A 13,177-nucleotide genomic window follows, 5' to 3' on the forward strand; every position below is an offset into this window, starting at 1 on the left:
ATAAAACCAACAAAAACGACTATGATCATCGATAAACAACGCAAAATATCGAAAACCATCAGAAGAGATAACGGGTGCACGACCCCAACTATCTGAATATACTAAATCTAATACATTAGAGCTAGACATTTTTATTCTATCTAGCGGGAAACAAGACGATTTTCCCAACTGACACGCCGAGCATAGACCAAATGAACTCGATTTTTGTGAAACCACGGGACAGGACTGGAGGACACGCTGGAGAACACGGGCATGCGGGTGGCCTAAGCGAAGATGCCACAAGGCGGAAGAAGCCCGAGCGGTTAGGAAAGCCAAATGCGCCCCGGGTACCGAAAGTGTGTACAGACCACCCGAACTAGAACCTCTAAGGAGCACCTCCTTGGTGATGCAATCCTTCACAACAAAAAATTCTGGATGAAATTTGAAGAAAACTTTATTATCAATTGTAAAACAATTAACTGATAATAATGACGTAGATAGTTGAGGCACATGAAATATATTGTTCATTTTTAAAGACTTAGAAACCGAGGGAATCGAAGTAAATCCAATACGGGAAATACCCAAACCTGTGCCGTTACCAACCCGGAGGACATCATCACCTGAATAATCCTCGGAATGCGTCATCATGGTCGGATCTGGAGTTCCGTGTGACGATGCACCCGTGTCGGGTAACCACGCTGAGACCTCCGACTGTGCACTGCCGTCACCAGTGACCGCCACATTGGCCTGCGGTGGTGGCTGATCAGAATATTGCCGATAATAGTATACGGTCGTGTGGCCGTGTGAGCGACATATTTGACAGCGGGGAGAGCCACTACGTCCGCGACCCTGTCCTCCGCCGCGATCGCCGCCACAATTTTGCCAGTGGTTACCGCGACCACCACCACGATGCTGACGACCACCTCATTCACCATTCTGCCTTCGTGAACGGTTGGCCACCATGACTGTCGGAGCTCTAGAGGGCAGCGCAGGAACCCCAGTCGCGAAATCATCCGAATAGATGAATTGTTGGGTCTGTAAGCAGTCGGACAATTGAGGAATCGAGACCGGATTACCTGAGACGACGAGCGACGCTGCCATGGCCCTGAACTTCGGCCTGAGCCCTCTAAACACATAGAGGTTTTGTTCGTCGAGGGAGATCGGACGACCCGCCAAGGCTAAGTCTTCGACAAGGAGTTGGGCACAGCCGAGATATTCCGCCGGCGTGGAGTCGCCCTGCCGGAGCGACTGGAACTGGGCGAGAAGGTTCAAGCAACGGGCACGGGTGGAGGAGCTTAGGGCCGCTTCAATGGAACTCCAGACCTCTCTCGTAGTGGATCGACCAATGGCGAGGTACATGATCTCCTCGGGGAGAGACGCAACCAGCATCGACAAGATGGACTAATCTTATTGAATCCAGCCGGCGTACGCTGGATTAGCAGGGGCGGAGGAGGCCTCATCGGTTGAGCTCCCGGTGGTGGCGGAAGCAGCGACGAGCGTCGCCGGTGGACACGGTGTGGTGCCGTCAACGTACCCCAGCAGACCTTGTCCTTTGAGAAATGACACAAGCTGGGTACGCCAGAATAAGTAGTTGCGTGTCGTTATCTTGATCGACACGAAGTGGTGAGCGGACTGGAGGGAGTTTTGGGTGGTGACGGTGGCCGGCACCGGTACAACAGCCGCAGAGATGGTACGCTCAGAATCGTTAGCTGCCATCGTGAAGAGAGGAGAGAAAAGTGGGGAAAATTAACCTATCACTAATCTGATACCAAATGAGAATATTGATTAACCGTTAATTACACAATGAAGTGTTTACAGATAATAACACAGTAATCTTACTCTACATAATAGGCTAAAGACTAGGAGACTATACAACAGATAATACTTAGTCTAACTAAATTGCCGTGAGTTTGCCTGGGTGGGAAAATTTCACAATCACTTCTACTTTTATATATATATATATATATATATATATATATATATATATATATATATATATTAGTAGTTAACAAGACAAAATTGAAATATTTCAATGTAATCTTAGATACTTTGACACATTATATTATCACCGCATCAAAATTGAGGCAATGTAACATTACCACAAACATATTACCTAGATAATCTAAGATTACCTTAATCAAACGCCCCCTAAATAATATCACAATTTAACATATAAATATTACCATATCTATTATGAGAAACAATTTATTTATTTCAAATTATTATTTAATTTTCTACCCGTATGTAGATTTGACCCGTCTCATAAATTAAGATCTGTGTGACAATCTCACACAAGTCTCACTCAACTAATACATATATTATCACAATACGCTTGTCGTTGAAAAATAAATAAATATTGTAGTTGTTGGAGTGTCGTTTTAGTAGAGGCCGGCCATATGTATTTATCTATCCATCTAAACACTTCAATTCAAAGTAATCTGATGTTTCATTTAACAAATAAAAAATTTGGGAAATTTTTTATTAATCAGCAAAAACTTGTGTGAGACCGTCTCACCATGAGACGGGTAGGGTCGGGTCGGATCAAGATGCAAATGTAACACTTATATGCACAAATGTCATACTTATATGCTCAAATGTAATATTAATCAGGAATAAAATTTTTGTTACTTATTAGAGTAAATGTAATACTTTTAAGGGAAAATACAATACTTTTACATTTCGATTTAAAAGTATTACATTTTTACTCAAAAGTATTATATTTGCCCTTATAAGTGAGAGATACTTGTCAACATTACTTATTATGAAAAATGTATTACTTTTTATCTTATAAGTAACAAAAATTGTATTTTTGATTAGTGTTATATTTGAGCATATAAGTGTGAGGTTTGCACATATAAGTATGACATTTGCATGGTACTTTGACCCGACTCGACCCATCTCACGAATAAGGATCCGTGAGACGGTCTCACACAAGTGTGACCCTTATTAATCACTTCTCATAATCTTGAATAATGAAATGGTAACTAAAGTACTGCACATTATGAAAAATAAAAACTTACTCCATGTTATAGACATACTTGAAAGAGTTTTTTCCCAAAATGGTCCCTCGACTATTGCTCATTCTCAATTTTGCATTTCGACTTTCAATTGCACCTAATGTGGTCCCTTGACTTTCAAAAACTCACCCAATTTGGTCCTCCGTTACATATTCCGTCAAATCAGTGTTAAAATGGAGGGCATTTTCGTCCATTTACCTATTGTTAGCCTAATAAACATTGAGAAATAGTTGAGGGACCGTTTTGAGAATAGTCAAGGAACCATTTTGGGAAAAACTATTTTATTTATTTCATTTTTTAGACTCTATAAAATTAGTATTTCTATACATTTTTTTTCTTACAAATATAAATAGTTAAAATCGTGCAATCCATCCTAAAAATTTTTAACTTTTTTTACAGACTTTTTCCCTCTATCTAAATATACAAACTATTCCTATGCAGATTTACAATAAGTTTCGTAAATTTTATAAATACTCATTTTTTAAGCACCGATTAAAATAATTCTTAGTCACATCCGTAATACTAAATATATTACTTTGGATTTTTTATAAATAAGATATAATATTATTAAACTCAAATAATTAAAAATAATGTGCGCACATCACAAAAGATTTTATGATTGACTTAAAAATTAACTATAAATTTTATTGTTGAATACAAATTGACAATTATTAAACATTATTTTTAATAATTATTGTGTCCCGTGTAATATACTAAAATTATTAGGTAGGATTTTTATAATTAAGGTATAATTTAATTAAATCAAATTTTTTAAAAATAATGTGTCTGATAAATTATACTTGCCTTAATAATTAATAAAAAAATAAGAAGAGGAAAACATATAAAAGATGTCATACAATATCTTAAATAATGTAAAATAATATAAAATTTAATAATTACTTAGAAATCAAATACAGAAAATATTGCAGGAAACATTGACGAGATTTTACTTTCGGCTCACCTGAGAAGTTTACTAGAAAAATTTACCTTTCGGTCCAATATTTTCCCTACATTTTACACTCTTTGGGTGTCTACGATTGAAAAAAAATATTATTTTCAATGGTAAAAGTAATATTTAATGTGATACATAGTGATTGATTGTCTATGAACATAAAAAATTAAAAAAAAAAGAAGTATATGAGTATTTATGAAATTTACGGAACTTATTGTAAAACTTCATAGGAATAGTTTGTATATTTAGAGGGGAAAAATCTGTAAAGAAAGTTAAAAATTTTGAGGTTGGATTGCGCGATTTTAACTATTTATATTTGTAAGAAAAAATGTATAGAAATTCTATTTTTATAGAGTGTAAAAAATGAAAATAAACAAAAATGAAATAAATAAAATAGTTTTTCCCAAAAGGGTCCCTTGACTATCCTCAAAACGGTCCCTCAACTATTTCTCAATGTTTATTAGGCTAACAATAGGTAAATGGACGAAAATACCCTCCATTTTAACACTGATTTGACGGAATATATAACGGAGGGCCAAATTGGGTGAGTTTTTGAAAGTCGAGGGACCACATTAGGTGCAATTGAAAGTCGAAATGCAAAATTGAGAATGAGCAATAGTCGAGGGACCATTTTGAGAAAAAACTCTACTTGAAACTTGAAAGTTGAAATTGTTTACAACTCCAACATATTGTAATTGGTAGTATATTCTTGCATCTACATCGAAATCCTTCATAACTTTCAAAAAACACACTATTTGAAATTTGAGACATCTTTTAATCAATTAAGGTTTGAACATATACTTGATTGTAACTTGCATGGAAGATGGATTTAATTTTTTTTGAGCAAAATTTACCTCAATAATGATAGATAAAAGGAGTATGTTGAAAATTGTTGGGAAAGTGATGGGAGAAAATTGATCAAATACTTAAAATTTTACATCATTGCTCATTAATTAAAATTTAAAATATCAATTATTACAAACTAACGTTAAGTTTTAACAAATATTTAGCGTGAGAGACTAAAATGTCACTAAGCGAACAACTCATAAACTAAATCGGACTTGGAAGGGGAGTCGTGAAGGGGAGGTGTAGTATAGGAGGAGCACCTTGATGGCCCATGGAAGGAGGGAGACGTTGAAGAAAATGGAGTCTTGGATGGCGAAGACGGTGGATTACGGGGATGAGAGGAAGAGCTCCAAGGAGATTTGGAGGAGGTGGCAAAGACATTGAAGCTGCCGTAGAGGCGTAGAGCAAGGGAAGCGTTGATGGAGAGGTTGCGTGAAAGGAGTATTTTTGATATTATAATACAAAAGCTATTTTCAAGAGCATGAATTCCAACCCTCAAGGAATGGCTATTCCTCTACAAAGGGAATATATAACTCATTCCCAGGAACGTCATTCGCTGTAAAGCGAATAGCTCATTTCCAGGAACGTAACGTTATTCCTAAAATAGAAAAGTCAAAGACAAACAATATAATAAGTCTATTCATAGGAACGTTATTCTAATCCTAATATACTCTATAAACCAAACATGCTGTAATCAAATTTACTCTTTCAAGTTATACATTTGGTTGCAAGAAGGCATCTCCAACTTGTAGTATTTTTAATGATTTAGGTGGTGGCTTCTGCAACTAAATTGTGTACCACTAATTCAAAGTATTTGTATTATTATATATATATATATATTAATAATTTTTAGTATTTTAAGATAATAATTAAACATAGACATTGACAAAACGATTGGTATAGCCGTATAGATGAAAACAACTTAGCAATTCAAAATCATCAACCCAAATAACAATAATAAGATTAAATATAACGTAACATAAAATAAGATAAAATGGGTGCAAATATAATTTAGAGTCTCTTTGCTAAAGCTATATGTGCTTCCTCTGCTATTCAAATTCATCATAGTTCATCAAAATCATCTTCATCAGCCTCAAGCTCGTCGTTGGGCTGTCATAAAACGTTGAAGCTAAATTAAAATATGATGAAACTAAACGAAGTTTAGAAGAAAAAAGAGAAAGGGAGAGAGACCTGTATTGTATTTTCTTCAATGACGATCATATCATCGTTTCCACTGTCTCTTTGATCAGTCTCAATTTGCTTGGCTGAATCAACTACAGAAGTAAGACAGCCCTTCAATTCGATTAAGTTCAAATTTGGAATTTCCCCAAAGTCGGGTGGGATCTCTTCTAATTTCTTGCATCGATAAAGGAGTAGGCGCTCGAGTTCTGGGAAATTATGACTACCAGCTTTCCATTGCTCGAGATCAATTGAATTAATTTCCAAATAGATTAACTGGCTGAATACCTCATCCTCCAGTTCCCACTCTTCGCCTACACACGCAAAGAAGAACAACTTGAGCACCTTGAGCTTAGGCAAACTGCTAAGAATATTAATTCCCTTCCACTCAAAGTTGGTATTCCGAAGGGTCAACTTCTCAAGATTTGACAAAAGAGCAATGTTGTTATTAATAGGAATCATATCCATACTCATATACTGCTCTTCTTCATAAGCATTAATATTCAGTCGCTCAAGCTGCTCCAAATGGACAAGGTTCTCAATGCAATCATTGCATTTACTTCTATCACCACTAATTCGTACCTTCTTTAGGTTTGGAACATTTCTAAAGAATTCCTCTGTGCAATGATTAGGCTTCATCCAACAAATGCTCTGCAGGTTTTGATGAACAAATTTGGGAGGGTGTCCACAAATAGAGAAACAACTAAAATATTGCAGTTGTGGAAATTCCAGATAGCTCCTTTTGTCATCCACACGGGTATAAAGTGTTTGAAGATTCCAAGCCCTGGACAACTTTGAAATTTTAAACTGTCCAACTGCAGGAGGCAAGTATCTCAAATGCACGAGATCCACAATCTCCCTACACATGCTTCCACTAGCAAAGTGAAGTACTCTCAATAACTTGAAAACTTTCAAGTTTAGAGTTGTGGTTTCAGAAAGATAGAATGGAAAATAGAAGATAGATCGACAATAATTTTTCAAGGAAGGATATATTACAAGGGTGTTGGGATCTTCGGATTGGATGCTTACCCATCGGAAACCTTCCTGATCAGGAGAAGTGGAACCATGTTCAAGGACAGTATACAAAAGCTTCTCTTTGTGAGCTTCTTCGACACAAAAAGCATGCAATACATCATGCATTGTAAATGCCTTAACCTTTTTCCCACAACAACTTCGCTTGCTTTCTATAATTAGGCTTCTATCAACAAGTTCTTGTATGCGCTTGTCAACTTGCACGTCCAAGCTCTCATCACCCTTTGATGCATTTGCAAGCCCTTCGGCGGCCCATAACTTTGATAGATCATTGGTGTTGATTTCATAATCTTCTGGAAAAACTCCCAAATATAGAAAGCAAGCTTTTAAGGTGGGAGGCAAGTGATTGTAACTGAATGAGAGTATTGTTGAGCATTTTTCATCAATAATTGTTGCAAATGAGTTTAGAGATTCTGCAATATCCTTCCACTGATCCACCGTGTTGGCTTTGGAAAGTACACCTGAAGCCATAACTATTGCCAAAGGTAATCCATCGCATTTCTCAACAATTTGTTTACCAATCATCTCAAATTTATCATCACCAGCTTTGTATTCCTTTTTACAAAACAGCTCCCAACTCTCACTTTGATTTAAGAAGCTCATTTTATGATAAAAATCATCTTTGTTAGAGCAAGTAGAATTAGCCACCTCTTCAAGGCGAGTAGTTATTAATACTCGACTACCACATCCATCATCAGGAAAGCAACGTTGCACATCATTCCATGCCCCATTACTCCAAACATCATCAATCACAACCAAGTACCTGTTATATATATGCATGATGAGTAGGTATGTAAGACGACCATAAGTTAGTTAATTGGAGATCGAGTTATTTCTCTACACTACTATTATTAAGTTCAAGTATCATATATTGGATAGATATTAATTTAACACTATATATGTAAAGGATCGATGTTCATCGTGAGCCATATTTATACACAACTAACAGATCAGATCCGAATGAATAATGTATAGATAGATATCATATTACCTTTGCCCCTTCAAACGTTGGTAGAGCTTTGTCTCAAGGTCATCATTGGAGCTTTCTGCAAAGCCCATTGAATTAAGAAGAGCTAGGAGCATTTGTCTCTTATTATGATGTTGGGATGCAACACCCCATGCTCGCATGTCAAAGTGTGATGCAATCTCCTGATCTCTATAAATTTGTGTAGCTAATGTTGTCTTGCCAATGCCTCCCATTCCTTTAATCAAGACAACTTCTCTATTTGTTGATGAATGTTGGATTAGCATCTTCTTTATAATCTTAAACTCCTTGTCTTTACCCACCATTTTGCTCTCGGAGGCTGAAGCTGCAGGTTGGAAAGAATCAACTTCAGATCTTGGTACATCATCAAGGGCAGTCTTCTTTCTTTCCTGCAGCTTGTACCCGTTCTTGATTTTCACCAATGCTTTCTCGATCTGTTGCAGAATACGCCCAAGTTTGAAACAAGGACTAGTAGATTTCTCCTCTATAATCTCAAACTCCTCGTCTTTACCCACCGTTTTGTTGTCGGAGTCTGATGCAGGAGGTTGGGAAGAATCAACTTCAGATCTTGGTACATCATCAAGGGCACTCTTCTTTGTTTCTTGCAGCTTGTAATCGTTCTTGATTTTCACCAATGCTTCCTCGATGGCAACAATCGCCTGTTGCAGAATACGACCAAGTTTGAAACAAGGACTAGAAGATTTCTTCGCATCTTCTGGTGTTTCATAAAGATGTGCAATTCTGAAAGCCGCCACATCTCTGAGTTTTGTTTCCAAGTCTTTAAGTGCTTCAACACCATCCATTCTATTCTCATCGAACACCGATATCAGAAAGCCAAGCTTTTGGTGGAGTGATTGGATCAACCCTTCCTTCACGGCATCAATGTCTTTCATTGCTTGTTGCAGAATAAGACCAAGTTTAAAACAAGTATCCTCCCCCTGTGCTGTTTCATAAAGATGTGCAATTTGGAATTCGATTTCACCTTCAAGTCTGAAAGCCATATCTCCAAGTTTTGTTTCCAACTCTTTAATTGCTTCACCACCATCTATTCTGTTCTTATCAAACAGCTCCATCAAAAAACCAAGATTTTGATGGATAGATTGGATCAACTGTTTGTTGGAAGGGAAGATGAGTCCCAGTTTTTGTAGGATTGGACGAGGGTGAGGCTGCAAGAACTCAAGCTCTAGTGTCCTCATAAGAGAAAGTACAGCCACACAAGCAGCCATTCTTGTCCCTCTCTTGCTCTGTGCTGCAGGTGTAAAGAAAATGAGTGAGAAAGAAAGAGAGAGAGAAAGTTAGCAGGAGGGAATTGGAATTGGGTAATGCCACTAATCTGATGTGTGCAATAATTTAACGCTCAAAAACTATTCTAACGTTGTCAAAACTCAAGAGATTCCATATATAACTCTCCCCAACTATTTGCATTATTAATAACACACTGAAGCAAAAAAGAGTTCATACTGCTGACCTCCCAACTAACATAAATTTTGGTGAAATAATTAGTTTGACTAAATACATAACATTCAAAGTTGAGTATCAAAGATTATAATTAAGGAATCTTGAAAATTATTTTCTTACATGTAAAAAAAAATTAGGTTAAGTTTTTTATTTTTCTTTTCGTTTAATTAATTTCTTATGATTATATATAGAACAAGACTCAATATTTCAATTATTCTTTTGCATTATTGGGAATGATTTAGGTCATTATAGTATTAATATTTTTTTGTTAGTAACTACCACGGCCAAGTATCAACAGGTGCTTGCAAAATAAAGAGTTCATAGTACAACAAAAATCTCAATCATATACACAACAAGGCAAATTTAAAACTTCCTACACCATAATCTTATTGCATGATATTTCCCTCTATGTTATCACCATAACACAATTGCACATGACACACTACCAATAAAAAAAAAAAGAGTACACAATTGAAGCCTCTAGCAATGATGAGTGCTGCTTTTCTCACCGGCATTCCCCTGTGGCATTTCCATGTAAATGTGATTTTCCGGTGGCCGAAATGTCTGATCCACAAATCTGTCAAAAATATCAAAAATTCTGAATTCCTCTTCTTATTCTTCCTCTCTTTTTATTTCCTTCCTCATAAAGATGTACAACTTGAAGTTCAATTTCATCTTCAATCCTCCAAGCTACTACATCTCTGAGCTTTGTTTCCAAGTCTTTTATTGCTTCAACACCATCCAGTCTATTCTCATCGAATCGTTCCATCAGGGATCCAAGCTTGTTGTGGAGAGATAGGACCAAGTGTTTGTTGCAAGGGATGAGTTGGTTTTGTTGTAGAATTGGACGAGGGAGAGGTTGCAAGAACTCAAGCTCAAGTGTCCTCATAAGAGCAAGTACAACCACAGAAGCCATTATTCTTCTCTCTGTGTAGGTGTAATGGATAGGAGAGTTGTTTTCTGAGTTTGTTGAAGTGAAGGTTAGCAGAAGGAAGATGAAGATTAATGATATCAACTGAATTAGGTAATGCCACTGATTTGAGTGCAATAAAATATTTTAACTGCAAGATGGGAGACACCATTTTTAATTTAATTGCAACTTTCAGTATTATTTTATTTTATGCTGCACAGTTTGCATTGGTTGCCTCTACCACTTGCACTACTAATTCAAATTATAGGAATATATATAGCAATAAAATGCTTGGCTACGTTACCTTGTTGGGAAGATAATATATAATAGGTAGATCTAACATAGGGAACACCAAAACCCACAGCCTAAAGAACATAATTGGCAGACAAAATTAAATGTTAACTAATAGGGGTTGTTTGTTTGTGCATACAACTGATTCAAGCCATTTTTATTTCACGAGGTATAGTTTGAGAACACAAAAAAAAAAAAAAAGTCCAAATATATAAATAAGAAAATGTGAGTAATCAAAAATATGTTTTATGAATATGAGCATATGGGCGGCCAGCTAATAAGTGGTAATACAAGGGTGTATGTAAAGAATAAAGTAGTTGAGTAATCAAGCATATTTTCTGAGACATCAAACATGGGCCACATATATTTGAGAACAACACTCTACAAATTCAAGATATGCATTCCGAGATGGAAAGGGAAAACACAATCGTAGAATGCGTGAGATGAAAAGAAGGTTTGAAATCGATAAAGCTTTTTGGGATATCGTTCTCTAAGGATGATGAATGGAAATTGAACAATGCGCAAAATCTATTTAATAAATAAGAGTTTTAGGTTTCTGCATATATAAAACCTATTTAATTTCACGAGATATAGTATGGCAAAACCCAAAAGTAAAAAAAAAAATTAAATTAAAAAATCATGGAAATAAGTAAGGTCAGTTTGGAAAACAAAAAAATAACTTCTGAAAAATGAGTCATTTTTCAAAAAATAGTTTCATTTTCAGTGTTTGGATGTATTCTGAAAAACTATCTTTGTGTGTTTGGCTCATTTTATGGGGAATGATGAGTAGAATTGTATAATTATATATTTTTATTATTTTGTTTAAAATATTTATAATAATATTAAAAACAATATTTTTAAGAAAAATAAAAAAAAAACCCCGTTTTCCAGCGGAAACCATATCTGGTTTCTGTCAGAAAGCTTCTGTTGAGGGATGAAAGAAATGATGAAAAATGACTTTCCGAATTTTTGGGTGGAAGTCATTTTTCGCCATTTTGGGATGATTTTTTTCAGTCAACAAAAAATATTTTCCGTTTACTGGGTTTTTCAGGTGTAGCCAAACTTGGGAAACCCGAAAAATGATTTTTGAAAATTATTTTTCGGGTTTCCAAACACAGCCTAAATAAGAAGTTGAGAGTGATCAATAATATTTTTGAGACATAAGCACATGGCTAAGTGGTAATAACATGTCGGTCCCTCTAGGAACTGACGTTATATGTTTATTTAATTTAAAAAATGAATGAAGAATTAACGTCGGTTCCAAGCGGAACCGACGCTAAATGCTAAGTTTTATTAAATAAATAAATAAATAAATATATATATATATATATATATATATATATATATATATATATATATATATATATATATATATATATATATATATATATATATATTTGTGTGTGTGTGTGTTTGTGTCAATTCCCGAAAGGAATCGACTTTATATATACAATTAATTTTATTTTTTAAATAAATGAGCATACAATATAATGTCGAATTTTTAATAATCGATATTATATGTGTGACGTAATCTGTTATTTCTATAGTAGTGTGTGGCCCACACCATTTGAATAGCTACATAGAACTTCAACCCGACCATATGAAAGGGAAAAGCTCTATAATGTGAAACAACAACCCCACAAAATAAAGCAAATGTACAACAATCAACAAATTAACCAATCAAGGACAACTATGCAATATTTAAAGGAATTAGGGAATTTCACTTTCACTCCATACACACAGAACTAAAAAGCCATATAAACAAGCGAAAAGGCATTACAAAATTTAACATAAACCTATTCCTGATCCTATCACACAAACAACTATCACTCTAACTAATAATCCAATTTTACATAGGGTATTGTTGTCGTCTTCTTTGGCAACATCCATCGTGCTTGCTCCCTTTGTACTAACTTTCTACGATCAGTGATTGTGTTTAACTTCGAACTAGCTTTTCAATTTCTTCGAATTAGGTAGGAATTGTTTCGAGATTTAGGTAGGGTTTCGTGGTTTGGGTGTTTGAATTTCACTGAGAACAATAAAGGGCTGATGAAAAATACCACTGGAAAGGACAAAACTGTAACCCCTCGTATTTTCCGATAAGTTTGAGGTTCGGAAAATAGGTCTTTAAGTTATGACATTTAAGAGAAGACGGTTTGATGCTCGAAATAATTTTTTTTTTAAGGATTAGTTATCGATAGGCTGCGAACTACGCACCGGTCACGAACCGAGAAAATTTTAAGGATATAGATTCAGTTCGAATTTTCTAGAATTGGGATTATTAAATATCATGCGATTAAGCCTGAATTTCTAGTTAGTTCAAGAAAAATTTCAAATGGACTGTAAGGGATAAATTGTTACGGACTCTGTACCTAAATTTAGCGGGATACCGAAAAATTCCCAAAATTGGTGATTTGCGACGGGATTATTTTTAGGATAATTTTGGTATTAGAATTTTCCCGAATTAAGTTATAATCCTCCGAGCCTTCATCTGGATTAAGCATAAACTGACCAATTAGATTTGATAT

At 35.4% G+C, this 13,177-nt stretch overlaps 2 protein-coding genes across 3 annotated transcripts; both read right to left on the minus strand.

Moving 5' to 3' along the window:
• Positions 1-903: 903 nt before the first annotated feature.
• LOC116033211 lies at positions 904-1,368 on the minus strand. The gene has a single exon (XM_031275969.1). The coding sequence runs from the start codon at positions 1,366-1,368 to the stop codon at positions 904-906; it is 465 nt and encodes a 154-aa protein (XP_031131829.1).
• A 4,334-nt stretch (positions 1,369-5,702) lies between these two features.
• On the minus strand, positions 5,703-9,336 carry LOC116032065 (disease resistance protein RPP13-like). 2 transcript variants are annotated; one of them, XM_031274461.1, is made up of 3 exons: positions 7,997-9,336; positions 5,986-7,768; positions 5,703-5,904 (listed from the first exon to the last, which is right to left on the minus strand). In XM_031274461.1, the coding sequence occupies exons 1-3, from the start codon at positions 9,214-9,216 to the stop codon at positions 5,857-5,859; spliced, it is 3,051 nt and encodes a 1,016-aa protein (XP_031130321.1). In that variant the 5' UTR covers positions 9,217-9,336; the 3' UTR covers positions 5,703-5,856. The 2 variants fall into 2 exon arrangements, with proteins under 2 accessions (XP_031130321.1, XP_031130322.1); XM_031274462.1 differs by lacking the exon at positions 5,703-5,904 and having other exon boundaries at positions 6,099-6,287; positions 6,556-7,768.
• Between the last annotated feature and the right edge of the window lie 3,841 nt (positions 9,337-13,177).

This window comes from Ipomoea triloba, chromosome 10 (genome assembly GCF_003576645.1).
Source record: "Ipomoea triloba cultivar NCNSP0323 chromosome 10, ASM357664v1".
Lineage (NCBI taxonomy): Eukaryota > Viridiplantae > Streptophyta > Magnoliopsida > Solanales > Convolvulaceae > Ipomoea > Ipomoea triloba.

What these genes read in the sequence shown, in the direction of transcription:
- LOC116033211 (XM_031275969.1), bottom strand. Translation starts at nt 1,368, where the DNA reads ATGCTGGTTGCGTCTCTCCCCGAGGAGATCATGTACCTCGCCATTGGT.
- LOC116032065 (XM_031274461.1), bottom strand. Translation starts at nt 9,216, where the DNA reads ATGGCTGCTTGTGTGGCTGTACTTTCTCTTATGAGGACACTAGAGCTT. An exon ending in CAACGTTTGAAGGGGCAAAG is followed by an intron (nt 7,769 to 7,996) that starts GTAATATGATAT and finishes TATATATAACAG; the next exon opens with GTACTTGGTTGTGATTGATG. An exon ending in TTGAAGAAAATACAATACAG is followed by an intron (nt 5,905 to 5,985) that starts GTCTCTCTCCCT and finishes GTTTTATGACAG; the next exon opens with CCCAACGACGAGCTTGAGGC.